This window comes from Drosophila busckii, chromosome 3L, assembly GCF_011750605.1.
Source record: "Drosophila busckii strain San Diego stock center, stock number 13000-0081.31 chromosome 3L, ASM1175060v1, whole genome shotgun sequence".
NCBI classification, from domain to species: Eukaryota; Metazoa; Arthropoda; class Insecta; order Diptera; family Drosophilidae; genus Drosophila; species Drosophila busckii.
In genome coordinates this window covers 2,205,564-2,223,977 of record NC_046606.1, presented here as the reverse complement: position 1 = coordinate 2,223,977, position 18,414 = coordinate 2,205,564, and the positions used below count along the sequence as shown (strand labels likewise).

The following is an 18,414-nucleotide window of genomic DNA, read 5'->3' as shown; positions in this document are numbered from 1 at the left end:
TGGCTAATAAATAATTGCATTTTCACCTCAAGTACTCACTGACAGATGAGCTTGGCGCAGTTGGATAGGGTATTGCCTGCCTTGGTTAGACAGTCGCCCTACCCCCCGTCCCACCACCTACCGTCGCTCACAATTCAATTTTGGGGCGCGTATCCGTTTTGGCAGCTTTACGTAGGCAGCTGGATTTTATAATTCCATTTGTGATTTCATATTTTTGCTGTCAGTGCGAAATGATTCAATTTAGCAGATTTGTTGTGCAATGCTAAAATCCATTTGCATGTCAAAAATATATATATAGACCATACTTATATATAGAAATTGCCCAGAGACAAATTTGTTGCATATGCTACTATATGCAACGTCAAACAGCGACGGCTGCAAATCAATTTACTGCGCTGACACCAAAAAACAATTAAGAAGTCTCTTTTGATTTTTGCGAATTGCATCTGACATCTGCTGGGGTTAACCTGACATGGGATCCATGGAGTGCTTACGTGACAATAGCCCAAGACTAATTTGGTTAGTTAAGCTGTTGCTCTATATTTATTATGTATACCCAAAATAATGTAAGAATATAGTTTAGATTTTCTAATCTTCTTCTGGATATTCTTCAAGTGGATCGTCCGGGTAAGCTGAGTTCACTGTAGTGCGTATGAAATCATAAAACAATGATAGACGCATTCCGAGATTAGGATGCCAAGTGCCGCAACCATAGATTCTTGAGTTCACGCCGACCACAGCTGGTCGCTTACCTTGTATAGTTACAGGACTTCCCGAATCGCCAAAGCAAGTGCCTTTGCCCTTCTTGAAAGGCGAGTGACATAGAGTATCATGAGCATATGGCGTTTTTCGTTTCATTAGCTTTTTGCATGCATCCTCGTCTAGATAGTAGGTCTCCAGTTCTTGAAGAACAGCTGAACCTTTATTATCTTTGCGCCTACCATGTCCATAAACCACCATCTTGGTGCCATTGGGCATTAAATAAGGATAAACTAGGATGGGTTGTACGCTCCAGTCAAATATTATGGGGGTAGTTTCCAATAGAGCCACGTCGCTATAATCAATCTTATGAAGATGTGCGCATTTAACGTATATACGTTTAATGTGTATTAGTTGTACCATTGTATTATTATTTGTGAAGTCCTGATTGCCCGCAAGCAATCGGTTACGTAGACTTCTTGCAGATGTAAAGCCATGGGCACATGTTAAGACAAATCTGCGATGTATAATAGCGCCACCCATGAAAATAAACAAGTTGTTTGCACCAATAATCGCTACGTGATAGGGCGCAGGCCTCGCTGGTGAGCCACCATGTATGCGAGGTCGAGCTCTACGGCTGCCTTCAACGTACACGAGGAGCAGGAATAAAATTGTGAACTTAGTTATACATGCAAGCAACATTCTTTTTAGACTATTTCCAATTAATTTTAATTTTAATTTTCACTACATGTAATATAATTAGCTTGGCTAATTTGCTATGCTTGAGAGCTTAAAGTATTGCTGCTAACTCGGCATTGGCAGCGAATTAGTTAAGTACTTGAATCTATGAATCTTATGTGTTTCCATGGTCATATTGACAAATCCAAATCCCCACAATAGATTTGCATTGCAGACAACAGCAGTAGCAAAAGAATTCTTATCTGCGATTTGACCAGGACTACAGCTACTTTCAGTTAATTTTTCATTGAGATCTTGACACTGAACAATGACACAAATAATGTCGTACTTCATAATAAATGTTTTATTCCTGAGGTTCTATGTGCCCGCAATCACTACCTGGTATGACCACATGCTAAAACAAATCTACGATGAATGATGCATAACGCATTACGAGTTAAGCTCTTTCTATAAACAATGCATACGTGAAAAGGCGTGGACAGTGGCTCCGCTGGTGTGCCACCGAAGATGCCAGGTTGAGCTTCGACTCGGTCCGCAATGACCAGGGAACCCACGAGCAGGAACCCAATTGTACCCGAAGTTCTTAACCAAAGCAGCATTTTATTTACACTGTTTATATAAGAACCACTTAATATTAAGACTTATTTGTTAAGTGTGTATTTTTAAACCGTAAATAATGAAAATTTGCGTAGCAGAAATGACTTCCACTTGAATTTCACTTTCATTCCGCTTTGAGACAGAATAATATTGCGATTATTTTCTAATGCACTTATCTATATTCATCGAGTGGATCGTCCGGGTAAGCTGAGTTCACTGTACTGCGTATAAAATCATAATAAAATGATATGCGCATTCCAAGATTAGGATGCCAAGTGCCGCAACCAGCGATTCTTGAGTTCAAGCCGACCACAACTGGTCGCTTACCTTGCATAACTACAGGACTTCCCGAATCGCCAAAGCAAGTGCCTTTGCCCGTCTTGAAAGGCGAGTGACATAGAACTCCAAGATCAAATGGCGTTTCTTTCTTAATATACCCTTGGCATGCATCCTCGTCTAGATAGTAGGTCTCCACTTCCTGTAGCACAGCTGAGCGCTCATTATCTTCGCGTAAACCATGCCCATAAAGCATCAGCTTGGTGCCATTGGGTATTAGATAAGGATGAATTAGTATGGGTTGTATGTTCCAGGCAAATATTATGGTTCTATCTGTTTCCAATAGAGCCACATCTTGATAGTCATAGTTCTTACGAAGTTGGGCGCATTGAAGGAATACACGTTTAATGTGGAGCAACATAATCATTGTATTATTCTCTTTGATGTCCTGTGTGCCCGCAATCACTCGCTGATGTACTCTACTTACTGATCGAAAGCTGTGGGCACATGTTAAGACAAATCTGCGATGTATTATAGCGCCGCCCACGACATGAGACTTCTCTGTTGCACTAATAATCGATACGTGAAAGGGCGCAGAATGCGGCTTCGCTGGTGAGCCACCGTGTACGCGAGCTGCAGCTCTACGGCTGCCTTCAACGTATGCGAGGAGCAGCGACAAAATTGTGAACTTAGTTATCCATGCAAGCAACATTCTATTCAGACTATTTGCTATTAATTTAAATTTGCACTATATGTAATATAATTAGCTTGGCTAATTTGCTATGCTTGAGAACTTAAAGTATTGCTGCTAACTCGGCATTGGCAGCGAATTAGTTAAGTACGCGAATCTATGAATCTCATGAATTTCCATGGTCATTTGCATATTGACAAATCGCTCGTAATGCTACGTAAGGCAATAAAGGCCACAATGCATTTGCATTTCAGGCAGCAGCGGCAGCGGCAGCGGCAACAGAATTCTTGTCTGCGATTTGAGCCATAAAAGTGTACCAGGAATACAGCTAATTTCAGCTAACCAAGCAAGGTCCTTGTGCCATAGTGCATAGTCGGCTTAAGTAGTTGCAGTCAGTTAGCTAGTTTGGTTTGGTGGGGAGCGAGCGAGTGAGAGAGAGTGATGGCTGCTGAGTTGGTTTTCGACATCCTTGAAGTCGTTAATGCCGGAAGTGTCCTTCGTCCTTGCTGTAGACTGCGCACATGTGCTGGCATAAAATAATGCGACATTTTTATGGCCCAAACGAGTGTCAGGCCGAGCAACTTAAAGCGCTGCTCAAATTTATGAATGAATTTCGTTGGCAGGCGCGCACTTAACGCTACAATTTTTATATTTTTTCTTTTCTTTTCAACCAAACCCAAGGCGATGGCATCAGCAGCAGTCGCTCAGGTATAAACCATAATTCAGTTGCTGCCAGTCGTTTCTCTAATTTCGTTTTGTGTGTGTGTGTGCCCGAAAAACGAACAAATGAAAAATATAATAAAGAAGTGCAGCAGCTCAGCTCAGCTCACAGCTCGCTCAGCTCTTTGCATAGTAAAAATGCTCGAAGATTTATGATGCGCTTGTTGAGCGCGTGCAATGTCCGGAAAATGTTACAGCTAATCCAGCATGAATGAATTGCCCACTTGGCCGTTTGGCCGTTTGGTCTAGAGCCTTGCCCAACAACTGTAAATCCGTTGATTTAGCAATTCCATTAATATAGATATCTACACTTGGGAGTTGACAGCAGCACAACAGCAGAGCGAATTTCAAATGCACTTGAAGTTTTCAATTTTGCAGCTAACAACGTTAGCCAATTTATATGGAATTAAATTAAGCCAAAATAAATATGAGCCTAAGCGGCTTAAGAAGTTTGGCGCGCTGAGCTGTTAACTTTTGCGCTTGGTTATTGACATATTTGCTAAGCAAGTTGGTCAGCAGCAACTCTGTGGGCCCCAAAAAACAATAAACAGAGTTTACATTTGCCTAATGCGAATGGCTCAATTAGTTTCACTCGAGAGGACTGAGGACTACTATTTATTTGGCTGTCATTATTTTGTGTAAATATTTACGCTCTTGTCATGGCCAGTAGCACTTGGCGTTAATTGATTTTGAATTGGGAAGGCACTTTTATTGTTATTATAACGAAACTCCTACGCTACGCACACACACAGAGAGAAAGACACACCTCTACACTTGCATATACAAACAAAAAGCACTTACACTGACTGCCATATATAAAGCAACACATTCAATTACCATAGCTACAAGCATAACAAGCCAAGCAAGACAAGTGTCCACCCTAAACGTATATATAGTTATATATATATATATATGTGGTCTTCTATAATCCTTATCAAATTTGCATTTTCTGCTGTAAAACTTACACTTAATCTTATCAGCCTGGGCAGTATTACAGCTACCTATAGATAGCCCATAAATATTTGTTTATATATTTTCTGCTTTTTGTATATTATTCTCTTTTTCACATTATGCTTATCAATGTGCAAGCAAAAGTGCCACACAGCTTAAGATACAGCGCTACTCCATTAGCTGGTCTGTTGTTATTTTTTCTGCTTTAGCCTCACTTTGTTGTTTGTCTACTTGCTCTAAGTATATACGTGTGTGTGTGTGTGTGTGTGCCTGGATTTATCTTATCGACGCTATGGGCCAGGCCAAGACCAAAAACACAAACCTGAGCACAGCATAGAGACCTGGTCTAGCTCTTGGCTCTTTGGCTTGGCTTGGCGTGTCGTGGCCTGTCGTTGTGGTTATCGTTTCAGTTTGTTATTGTTGTTGCTTTTTTTTTCAGCTGTTTGCTCAATTAATACGAACTTTAATTGAAAAACAATGCAATTAACTAAATCAGTTAAGCGCGTCACTGGCGCCCATCGACAAACGTTATTTCAGCCTACTGAGTATCTTTTAGCTACTGTGCTTGAAATTAGCCACACTACAGTAAGGCTTGGCTAAGTGGTACCTTATACTAGTGAGTCAATTAGTTGAATGGCATAGGAATATCAAAGTATAGGTAATATTTATAGGCACTTACCCCATTACGTTGCTATAAAAATAAAAATAATAAAAAATGATCTATTAGTATTGCAAGAATTTAATTTAGTTCAATTTATATTGAATTCGTAGAAAAATATGCATATAAATAACAAATTTTTTATTAATATTGCAACAGTCTAATTAAAATTCAATTCCTAGAATTAAATATGCATTTAATTCAATTTAAACTTTAAACGTTCCTAGAAAAATATGCAAATAAATAACAAAACGTTTATCAATATTTTATTCAATTAATTTAAATTAAATTTCTAGAAATATATGCAACAATTAAATATATATTTAAATAGTCATTTAAAATTTTTTTCCTGGAAAAATGCGCAGCAAAAAATATTTACACATGAATATTAAAGAATCTATCAATCAATATTTTCACATTTCAATTTAATTCCTAGAATAATTCCAATTTAATATACATACATTTAATTCAATTGCAACTCAATACCTGGAAAAATGCTAAGCAAATAAATTTTTATGTATAAATAGTACGGTATAATAAATGATATTAAATTCGTGAAGAAAAGATACGAAATTTGAACTACTACAAATATTTTGCAGCTATACTGCAGCTTCACTGTACTACACATTGTTACATTGCTTGGCTGCATAAGTATTTGTGCAAGTTTTATGTTTGTTGTTGTTGTGTATTTGCTTTGAACGTTTTTATCTAAATTACTTTTAATCACCATTTAATGTTTTTGTTTGTTTTTCTGCTCGCTTGTCTCTATCTCTTTCGCTCTTACACGCTTTTTGCAGTTACATGTTTTATGTCTGCGTATTTTGGATGTTTCTAATCTAATTGCAAATTATAAGCAACACACACACACACACATGCAGCTTTAAATAGATTGCACGTTATCTGTACTGAAAAGTACGAAAAGAAGAAAAATAAATTCTGTACACTCCGCAAATTGTACAAACAATTATAAACAAACAGGAAAACGGGTTGTTATCATGGCCTAGTTCTTTTATTGATATCATTTAAAAAACAACAACAACAATTAGCCAGCCAGCCAGCCACCCCTCCCCTCCCCCATTGCATTGATTGATGCCAAAAGAATTCTATAAGAAATACAAAATGTTTTCATAAACAAACTCATACATCATACCATACACAGTGGTGCTGATAAGTATGTGTACACATATGTAGCTGCAGGTATGTGTGTGTGTGTGTGTGTGTGTGTGTGTGTGGCAATTGACGCATACGATTTGTGTATGTAAATAGGCAACAATTGGTAACAAACGTTTCACATCCGTTGACCGAAAACATCAGTGAAGGCCTAAAAGCCACGAAAATTCCTCTGGGCTGTGCGTCAATACGAAGAGAATTTGGGGGCTAGGAAAGGAAAGTATTTTGCACAAATACTTAAAAGTTGCGACGACGAACCCAACTCAAGTTAGTTCTTAAAGCTGCTTATAATAATTAAGCAAAGTTTTACGCAAAGTTTCACTTTGCACTAATTGATTTACTTGTTTACAATGTGTGCGCTCTCGCCCACAGCTTTATAATATTAAGTATACGCAAAATAAAAATAATAATAATAATAAGAAGACAGAGCAAGCTGGTTATAAAACAGGCGCCAAACAAGGCGTTTGAATTAATTGCTTTAGCTATTTGTATTTAAATTTATTTACTCGCTAGCGCGCTCACTCTCTCTCGTTATTATGGAGCTTAGCTTGCAAACAAAACAAAATTAACATACGCCCCGTATGATCAACGAAACGTGAGGTAAAAATAATACAAAAAATAAATTCATTTATTATTCTTGTGACATCATCTGGGGGGCAACATATAAAATGTAGCCCTGCTTGCAACACTAGGCAAAGAGATCAATAATAAAGCAAAGCAAAGGGTTGAGTTAGCCACATGACCTAATAAATATAGCTGCATTATTAATATGCAAATTAGTTAGATAAAAAATAAACAATTAAATATTTTTTTATAAGCTTATGCGCTATTTTGCCTTTTTTCAATTAAAAACAGGCGCAAGCTTTAAGCCGCTTAGCTGAGTTTTAATTTGATTTTTATGCTAACCAAAAGTTATATCAATTAAATAGCATAAAATAGCTAATTGCTATGCTAAAATTTAATTATTAAAATATGCAATTTAGTTCTAGTTTGGCTACACTGTAGTTTCATTTGCATGGGGCCAACAATCAAAGTTGTTTGTTGCTCGTATCATGCGCTGATCGTGTGCCCCAGCGGTTGAGGCACTGTCATTATAAAAATAAAAGAAAAACAAACTAGAAAAATAAAAGCTTATTTATTTTGTTTTTTTGTTTTCGGGGTCTGTTGCCCATTTGCGAACTTCAGCGAGATCGCTGCGAGCGCGAATACAATGGATGAGCATTCAAAAACGAGTGTGGGTTGCCCATAGTATTGTCGCTGTCAGCGTCGCTGTCGCTGTTGCGGTCGCCGTCGGCGTAGGAGGTGTTGGCGCGTGTGTCTTGCTTTGGCAAGACAACAACAAGCGATCTCTATGCGATAAGTGGTGCTGGCCCCTGCCCATGCCGCTTTGCGAGTTTAGAGACTCAACTCAACTCGACGCGACGCGACTCGACGCGACTCGACTCTGGGTCTTAGCGTTGGGCGTGACGATTTTAGCGTCTCTCGCATATTGCGTCGCTTTAGTTTTATGTGTGTTTTTTGTTTTGTTTATAATTTCATCTAATATGCATATACACAAGCATACAAATCAACAACAAGCCATATGCCCCCATGCCGAAGCCGTCGCCGTCTACCCTCATTACACATACGCCCCATACGCCCTGCTCTAGCGCTCTCTAGCTCTTGGTATTCTATTTGTAAACAAAGCGCAAAGCGCACGCCGCTTGAATTCTAAATTTTCAAATGGCCTACGACGAGTACAACAAATAAAAAATAACAACAAAATATAGTCGCCCCTAGTGGCTCTGGGCAGGGTGTTATAATTTAATCAGCATATATCTTGACTAAAATCTGCTAAAATCATAAACATTTTCATTTTAGCTGCTGCTTTAGTTCTTCATTTGCATTTCCAGCGTTGCGTTGTTTGCTTTTAATTAGCCATATTTAAGTTTTGAGATAAACTTATAAATAAATAAAGTTGTGTATTGGCGCCACAGCTACAGACTGACCGCAAAGTTTAGTCACTTTAACCAGTTTGTGACTCTATAGCAAATATTTTTGTTTTTCTTGCAATATTATTAACAAATTTATAAACTTTTGTTGTTACACTTTTTAGTCATTCATTGATTCAGTTGCTCATTCATAGTGTGTGTTGCTTAAGCTTCCTCTTGTTATTTATTTATACATTTCGCATGCAAATTGGCATACGCCAGTTTGAAAATTGCTAAGCATAATAAAAAAAATTTATTAAATTTAACAATTTGCTATTTTTTGTATCACTTAATTTTGCGGCTATTTTCTTTAATTTATTTATATATTTTTTTAGTGCGTACTAACATTTTTCTTTGGCTCTATGTTATGTCGTCAATACGTTTCTTGCCAAAAGTGTGCCAAATCTATAAAATTTCAACTGTTGATAAACAACAGGAAAACAAAAACTATGCATAAAAAAAAGCTCAAAAAACAACAACACAAATTGCGCTTTATTAAAGCATGAAAATAACAAACAAACAGTTGCTGCTGCTGCTGCTCTGCTGCTGCTGCATAAATTTAAAATGTAATATTATTATTTTCTATTTGTCTGCAATATGCATAAAACGCGGCGATCGTTAAGTGCAGGGCGCAGAGGGCGTGGCACATCGCTTATTTGTTTATGTGTCCAACAGTATTTGCGTCGTCGCTTTGCACTAAATGAAAAATAGAAGAAAACTCAGCGCAAGCAATTTTCATTTCGCTACAGTTTACAATTTGTGAGTTTTTATTTCTGTTGCCGCCGTTGCCGTCGCTGCATTTGAGATTATTATTATTATAATGGCACTCGCTGTGTGTATTTTGGGCTACAACCCACCCAGCGAGGCTGCAGTTGAGTGGGCGGTGGGTGGGCGCTACGACTATTTTTGGCTGCCATGCAAATTGCTTTTCTCACATTTGACATTTGCCGAATTATTAACAAAAATGTTGAGCAGCAATAACAAAAATTTGTTTACAAAGTGCATGGAATAAAATTTTGGAATAAATTGAACAACAGGCGCACTTTAAAATTTACAAGCAATATTTGTATACAATATTTATAAGAGTAGAATTTATTTACTTGACTTTTTAGACTAAAAGCGTTGAAATAAATTATTTTAAAAAATGCTGCTTCAATTTTAAATAACAGTCGAAATGGGAAAATGTTTAAAAATTTAAAATAAAGCAAGTTTGATGATTAGAAAATGTGCTGCAGTTTAATATATTTGCTGTTTGCTTGATAAATTCTTAAATTGTTTACAAGCAGCTTAAAGAAATTCTTTGACAATAGCTTGATTGATGGCAAACAAAGATCGCTAAAGTATTTGGTAATTCCATAAAGAAAAAGGGGGAATGCCAATTGCAAATTACATATCAATTGTTTATTATTTGGGTTGAGTAAATCTCAAATTTCATTGCACATTTCCTCAAAGATAAATCGATGCAATGGGCTTGATAAGCAATGCCAATGCTGCAATAACAAATGCCAATTGAATTGATGTGCAGCCCTCAGGCACTGACAGACAGACAGACAGATACTCAAAATAGAATAGAAAAGGCCATAGACCTGTGTCTCTGGGCCCAGGCACAAGTGTTTGGCAACCTGATCAAGGGCTTAACTTGCTTATCGCTGCCGATCGCAGCGTCATGCACTGCACAAGTCAAAGGCATTTGTCATGGGGCGTGGGATAGAGCTAGACAGATAGACAGACGGATGGATGAACAGCCGGACAGGCAGCCGGTCCGGGCCGTGGCATTGTTGTCATAAATTACACTTCAATTGTTCAAAAAGATTAGACACTGGGTTTGGCATTAGTGTGGTGCATGGCTTGGATTTGGATTTGGTACTTGGCAATCAGCGCGTTTTTTAATTTACAGCAAACTCCCTGCGTTTGAAATGTGTCAAAAATATCAAATGTCCTTTTTTTCTTTCTTGTTGTTCAGGTACGAGGCTAAAGCAATTTCTTTACGCTTGCTGCATTTCTATAGTGTCTAGGAGTCTCTCTCTACCTGCCAAGCATAATTAATTTAATCATTGCTCACTGCGCACACACAAAGTGAAAAGCAAAAAAAAAAAACGAGTATAAAGAACCTGAAGCTGAAGCTGAACCTGAAAACCAGTCAAAGGCACAAGTGTGCTCCGAGCTCTGGGCATCCTTCTGAACGTGCCCCAGACCCGAGACCAAACAACAAACCAAAAAGAAAAACAATCTGTGCCTAACAAGCGACTGGGACCTGAAAACTGGAACCGGTATCTGTATCTGTATCTGGGTACGATCATGACAGGCAGTTTTCTCCCCCTCTCTCTCTCTCACTCTTAGCGCTGATTGAGCTCAAGTTGATCCTCATCATCAATGCCCATTATCATCAACTCTTCATTTGTGTGACAAACAAAAGAGACCCCAGCACCGAGAGCAGCTCAGCGCTCAAAGATCCCTCACACCCTGAGCAACCCGCTGTGCCGGCATCTCCCTCTCCCTCTCCCTCTCTCTCTCTCTGCTATTGGCAACTTGTTTGTGCGTGCTTAGCCAGAATTTGTTGGCGTATTCTGGTAGTTAAATTGTTGCTCCATTGTTTTTGCTCACGTTCATCTCGTTGCTCCCTCCAGCTTGGCCTGATCATTTGTTCAAACCGTCAACATGCATAAATTGCCGCTAATATTGCTGCTTTTCATTTATTTATTTTTTTGGCGTCTCAGCTGGATCTCTGACACCTCTGTTTGGCTTTCGAGCAGGCCTCGGCTCGCTCGGCGCGTCCAACCAGCCGTTGCCCAATTTATTTCCATAGCAGCAACCAACAGTGCGCACTTTGCATATAAATCATGTTTATGACTTGTTATTTTTCACTATTTATTTTGCTTTGCGCCTTTTGTTTATCGTTAGAAACAAAAAAAAAATAACAAAAAAAATTATATACACAAAATAGCTGTTGCCTTTTTTTTCAGCGCTGTAAATTACAACATTATTTGGTTTTACTTAGGCTATGTGGCCATGGACAGCCTAGCGATCGGTTTGGCAGACTCTGTAATAAGCTGTGTACAGCGGTCTTATAGTGTGGAGCAGCAGCAGTGCAGAGTTTGATGCGCTACATTAATATTATTTTGTCTAAAGAGCTACAAAACACATTATAAAAATTTTATAATAAACAAAGTGTATCAAAAAGTTGGTCTAATAGTGTAGAGAAGCAGAAGATCAAAGTTTGATGTGCTACATTAATATTATGTCATGTAAAGAGCTACAAAACACATTATATAAAGTTTTTATATTATACAAAGTGTATCAAAAAGTTGGTCTAATAGTGTAGAGAAGCAGAAGATCAGAGTTTGATGTGCTACATTAGTATTATGTCATCTAAAGAGCTAAAAAATACAAATTTTATAATAAACAAAGTGTAGCAAAAAGTTGGCTGCGTCTACTTTTATACATTATAAAGCTTAAAGAACAATTTTCAATTCATTTTTACTGCTTTTGTACTTGCTTTGCAACCTAGAGTTATTTTCATACAGCGTCTCAGCTGTCGGCTATGCTATATGCTAAATTTTTGGAGACAGCGCTAGGCAGCAATAGGGTCTAAGCAGCATAATTAAAAGGCAGCACATAGCTTACATTAAGGGGCGCCAATATAATTGTAAGCAACACGACCTTGTACAGTCGCGTTGTATAAACAAAATAACCGAACAACAAAAAATCAACAACAAACAATTAGTAGTTGGGGTAGTTAGTACATGGCATGATTATAAATTATGGAATATATCATAGAATTATGCTTTACTTTGAAGTTTGTATGGTTGTAAATCTGACGCTTCAAAGTAATTTAAATGCGCTCTCCCCTCTGAACTTTTCGAAATCTGCACAAACAAAATAAACATATTTATTGCTCTTGACTCATGCCACGATTTTTCTTTTCTTGTCGATTTCCGTGCTGGCAATTTCCTCTGACATTTAGGCCCTCCTGCAATTTGGCTGTGCCCCATTATCAATCTGTGACCCTTGAGAGCAGTTTCTGTTAATCTGCCGCAAACTGCGAAGCATTTTAATAAAAAACAAATATATATATAAAATATCAGCAATTTATTGCAATTTTAGGCGCAGCAATAAAAAAAAATAAAAAAAAATACCCCCTCAAAGCAAGAGAGAGAAAAAAATAACAAACGATTTGGAAAAGCGACTTGCTTAAATTGTGAAAAGCCATTAAACACAGCTGGGGCTCCCCAAACAGAACCGCAATTATCATGAACGCAATTTTCAATGTGGACCCCACACCCAAAGCACAAAGCCGGGACCAAGGGCCAAAATCCGAGGCACAGTTTGACGCAGAAAAAAAACTTTAAACGTTAAGTATATGAGAGCAGCATATTTATAAGCAGCTATAGACAGCAGCTGCATATTAAGGAGTTAAGGGAAATGCGAGAAGTTACAAATGTGCAGACCGAAAATAAAAATAAAAAGTAAATATGTAACTCTGTGGGCTCTGGGCTAAGTAATATGGCTTTAATGAGCTGGTCAACAATCTGACAGCTACTTTTGGGAACACACACACACACACACACACACAATGGAGGCCTGCGGTTACAATAGGGATTGTGGTTACAATTTTTGTGTAGCAGACAAATGTCTAAATTATATAGAACCCAAAAAAAAAAAGCAAAGAGCGCAACACAAGCGAAGCGCAATGTATGCTCAACTTAATTTGTTAAGTGCTAGCATATATCAATTGACTTCTTCTTCTTATACTTTGAGGCAATCCTTGCCAGCCTAAAACTGCAGACGCGGCATAAGCCATTCAACAATTGTTACATTGTAGCTGCTGCTGCTGCTGCTTGGGCAAAGCTCTGGCTCAATTGCTCTGGTTTTTCTTTAGCGCTTTTATAGATTTATGGGCATGTTGGGCCAACACCCCCCAACAAGCACTACAATAGTTTAATTAACATTAACGCTGACGCCAACTACTGTTGCTGGCAATAAAAAACCATTAAAAGGAATTTATTTTAAGGACCGCACCGACTATAAATCACATTACATGCGCCTGGCTATAAAAACAAAAGCAACAAAAAAATGTTGCTGCTGCTGCTGCTGCTGCAGGCGTCGAGGTTATGGCTAACAGCAGGAGCAGCGCCGTTAAAAGCTTCCCACCCCAACCAGTTGTAGGCAGGTGCTTGCTAAACTAAAGTGTGGGCGTGGCATTCTGAATAAGCATGTTTTGTATATCGAGAAAATCAATGCATCAACCCGAAACCAGCAGCATAAGCTATAGCCCCATGCCACACGCTGTCTCTCTGTGTGTGTGTGTGTGTGTGTGTGTGGGAGTCGGCCGTAAAAATCTTTTATATACGCATAGTTTTGTAGCTTTTATTTGTTGGCACGATTGCTGGCACAAAGGGCACAACTGACAACACCGAAAATGTTGCGTTAAAAGCGTTGGCATTAAAAATTACGATGAATATTGTTAATGGAATTACCGGCGTGCAATAAAAACCGTAGGCTCTGCCTATGCGTGTTGTTTTGCTAATACTTCATAATATTTTTTTGATAAAGGCATAAATCCTAAACTTAACTCGTTAAGCAAATATTTATGTTCAAGCACGCGCCTGTGAAAATCTCAACATAAAAAATAGTTATAGACATAATATAGAGTGTGGCTTACTTACAAAATATGAGAAGCTCAAAGAAAGAAAGGCGCTCGAAAATAAATAAATCCATTTATTGCCAAGCACAATTTCAACATAAAAATAGTAATAATAAATCTATAAACCAAATTGTAACTTACTTAAAACTTTGAGATGCGCGTAGAAAGGCGTTGCTCTTAAAAAATTAAGTTTTAATGCTTGAAAATAAATTAATCTTGCTAAAGCTGTTTATCGCCTAACAAAAGTTAAACATAAAAATAGTTATAATAAATCTATGACCCAAACTGCAACTGAGAAGCGCGTAGAAAGACGTTGCTCTTAAAAAATAAGATTTTAATGCTTGTTTGACTTTAGAAAATCAATAAATCTCGCTAAAACTGTTTATCAGCTAACAAAATTTCAACATAAAAATAACCCAAGCAGCAACTCAAAACACTGAGAATCGCATAGCAAGGCGTTGCTCATGTAATATTAACTTTTAATGCTTGTTGTAGACTTGAAGCAAATAAATAAATCTCGCTTAATCTGTTTATCGTTTAAAACATTATAAACAAAAATTATAGCAAAGCCATTAGCCAGCTTAAATTACCCCATTAAACGAGAGAGAGAAAGAGAGAGATCTATGTGGAGAGTCAGTTACAATTTAAGCCGCCAAGCAATAGTGTGGGCATAACTTTTTGTGTGCAGGATATATGAAACAATACAACCATAAAATTGACTGAAGGAAACACATTGATTTGCCATTTGAGCGCAAATTCATGGCAATAAAATCAGCGTTGGAAAGTTTTTTTTTTTTGTTTTTTTTATTTTACTGTATGCTGTTTTTAATGCCACTTTCAATATTTGTTTTTGCACACCCCATGAGACACGCCTCCCCCCCAGACTCAGACCCAGTCCCAAGCTCAGTATATAGCATATAGTTAGTTGTGGTTGTTTTTGCTGGCATACGCATATCAACATCTCTCGACGCCGCTCCAGCCCAACGTGCCACACACTCAACCAACTGCTGCTGCTGCTGCTGCCTCTGCTGCTGGCAATTGTAAAACGCGTTGTGTAATCGAAACTTTTAACGACTTGATGCGATACGAAATTGTGTTATATTGAGGCACTAATACTCAACCAAATGGAAATCGAATAACCCACACAGACATGCACAGACATGTGTGTGTGTGTGTGAGCTCGTTGAGGGTCCTTCAGATTCATTACTGCGCTAAGTACGCTACGTTTGATTGAAGCCGGCATATCGGTTGAATGCACAACACAAAGAGTCAATTAACAAGCACTTGCCACATGGCAACATCAACAATTTTTTAGCGCTACTAATTGGAAAATAGTTATTTATTAATTTCAAAATGAATTGAATGCGCTAAGGCTTTGATGAAAAGCTGCAGCGTAAACCAATTCATGGTAATTCGACGACAAAGATGTGCTAATAAATTTCAACTTAATTTCCGAAATGTGCAGCTAACACATACAAAAAAAAAAAAAACGTTAACACACACACGCAAACACTTGAGCACATTACAAGAAGGAAGCCTGCAGCCTGTTACGGAAATGAGCCTGGACAGCAAGAGAAGCTGAGCTGGGTGAGAGCTTGAGTCGACGGCGTATTGTTCTAGAGCTCTTTGCAAGCAGCTGCTTGGGTTGGGGGGTGGGTGGTGGGTGAAACGCTTGCAAAGTTTCAGTTTCAAGTATGGTTTTTGCATAAAACTTCAATTTAAATTGACATTTGAGTGGAAAGTAATTGCATGATATGCAGAGCGAAAAAAAAAAGCAGTAAAGCGAATGAGGATGAGGCTGAGGCGCAGCGGTAGGTGTGGAGCACATAAAAAAAGGCAAAAAACTGGCTAGGGCTGGCAGCGCTGCTGCTGCACAGTTGTCACCATCGAGGGTTGGGGGCTGGGGTGGGCTGGCGTGCTTAATATATGAGCTCCGTTACAGCTACTACTATTTTTAGGCATTTAATGCGATTTGCTTTAGCCTGCGCTTGGTCTGCCTCTGTCTCTGTCTCTGCACTCATCCAGGCCTTAAATCCATTGCGGCTGCGACTCTAGCCGGAGCTCATTATGCGCTCGTTTATATGCCGAATTTGTTGTTGCGGTTCCGTATTGTTTCGCTTTTGTTGTTAGTGTAAAGTTTTGCGTACAATATGGGGGTCTTTGGGCTTAGTTCCTCTTTATTTTTTTGGGTTTGTAAGTACCAAATGGGCTGCGGGACTCTCTCAGCCCAATGCGGGCTCCAGTTTTCTTGCTTCTCTTTGAAATTAAGTGCCAATAAATTTGCATTTTTCACATGGCAATTGTTTTGTTTGCTAGAGTGTCATTTGTATTACTTTTTTTTTTTGTCTTCGATTTGCTCAGCAGCACAACTTTATCAATTCCCGCATACACATTTCAAATGAGCCAAGTTTTTTAATGTTTGTTAATTTGTTTTGCAATATTTACAGCGCTCGCCCGTAACATTGAAGCGAACTTGAAATTGACATTTTTAATTTCTATTTCTATGGCCAAATGGCTCTAATGATAGCTAAAGCAAGTTATGGCTAATTGCTTAGCTAATTAAATCATTAGCAGCGTTTGTTTTTTATAATTTATAAATAATTCAGCTGAAATTAACATCACGTGCAAGCATAAACAGCGAAAAATAATGGCTATTAATACTTGTTATTAATAGTAAAATAATTCATTTACTAATAGCAAATCATAGCTGTACACACATACACTAATTATGCTGCTGCCCTCAACTTGCGTTTCAATAACAAACTCAATAACAACAGCTAAACTAAGCTAAGCCTTTGCCTTTGCACACACAATGAGAGAGAGCGTAATAGTTAGAGAGCAAGCGCGCGCTCTCAATTGCAATTGCGATAAGAACACGAGAGCTTTGACTAAATACTAACGTCGCTGCCGCTGCGCTGCTGCTGCTGCCTCTAGTTGTTGTTGAATTACATTGCATTGTGATGAGCAAGAGCGCAGCCAAACTTTTACTGTTACTTTTGCTTTTGCATGGCATCAACTCTTATCAGCTGCTTAGGCCGTTTGCATTTTCAGAGGGGTACAACTTTAATTAGTTGTGCATGCAATTGATCCCTCTTATCGCTTGACTTTGTGCTGTGTTTTTTTTTACTCTCGCTGCCCTCAAACACTGTTAATAATGCGTACACTCTACTCTCCTTCGACTTGGGTATAAAATCATGCAAATCATGCGCTCTCAATTGCAATTGCGATAAGAACTCTGCTGCTGTCTCTTCATATGCTAGTTGTTGTTGATTGTTGTGATGAGCAAGAGCGCAGCCAAACTGTTACAGTTACTTTTGCTTTTGCTTGACATGAACTCTTGTCAGCTGCTTAGGCTATTTGCATTTTAAGAGGGGTTCAATTCTAATTAGTTGTGCATTCAATTGATCCCCTTATAGCAAAGCCATGTGCTATGTTTTTCTTTTACTCTCGCTGCCCGCAAACACTTTACTAATAATGCTTACACTCCACTCTACTTCGACTTTCGTATAAAATCATGCAAATTGAATTGGCAATTCAGCAAAAAGGCTTTGGTCAGCTCCTGAGGGACTGGTTCGGGTTTGGGGCTTCTCCTCGCTTTTTGCAGTTTGTATATCAATAAAGTTAACCTTATTTGCTTTTTAGCTGCAAGCTCTTCTTGCGCCATAAGCCAACTAAAGTTCCAAAGTTGTTTAAGCAATGCAAACAGACAATGTCTCAAATATTGCATTTGCTGCTGCTTCCCCTTGCTGCTTGTTGTTCTATATATTTTGCTTTTTCTATATTTTATTTTATTTGGTCCCTTCATAAAGTAATTTAAATAACGTTATTTACATGCCAAATGCCAAATATTTGCCAGGATACAAATATTGATGCCGCGAGGACATTTCAGCATGGCAGCAAACAGACAAACAATGCCAAAGCGCAAAAGGATCCACAGGATAAAGACATTTTGCACTTGTTTCAATTATGCGTAGCAAAAAAAAATAAAAGCGAACCAGTGTGCTGACTCTGAAGAAAAAAAAACACACACAGCACAAGGGATAGGGACAGCGAATTGGGAATGGAATTGAAGTGAAACTAAAGCCTTTTGCAAATAGTTGTTAAAATATGTCAATAACCTACACCATTTGCTTCAACCCCGGGCCACGACCTCCCCTCACTCACTCTCGCTCTGCTCTGGAGGAAGAAGAAGAAGATGTCGCTGCTACCAGCGAGCGCGCTGGGGTCCAAAATCAATGGCCAAAGCAATCCAACCCCACCCCACCCCACCCGACTTCGACTTCGAATAAGAATTTCGGACAGCAAAGTTTCTGTGTAGTGGGAGGTTAGTTGGTTGGTT

The 18,414-nt window shown here is 38.5% G+C and overlaps 1 protein-coding gene across 1 annotated transcript; it reads right to left on the bottom strand.

Annotated features, from left to right (window-relative positions):
- Positions 1-1,997: 1,997 nt before the first annotated feature.
- On the bottom strand, positions 1,998-2,976 carry LOC108599230 (trypsin-4-like). Its single transcript, XM_017986028.1, has 2 exons — positions 2,323-2,976; positions 1,998-2,216 (listed from the first exon to the last, which is right to left on the bottom strand). The coding sequence occupies exons 1-2, from the start codon at positions 2,696-2,698 to the stop codon at positions 2,209-2,211; spliced, it is 384 nt and encodes a 127-aa protein (XP_017841517.1). The 5' UTR covers positions 2,699-2,976; the 3' UTR covers positions 1,998-2,208.
- Positions 2,977-18,414: the final 15,438 nt, after the last annotated feature.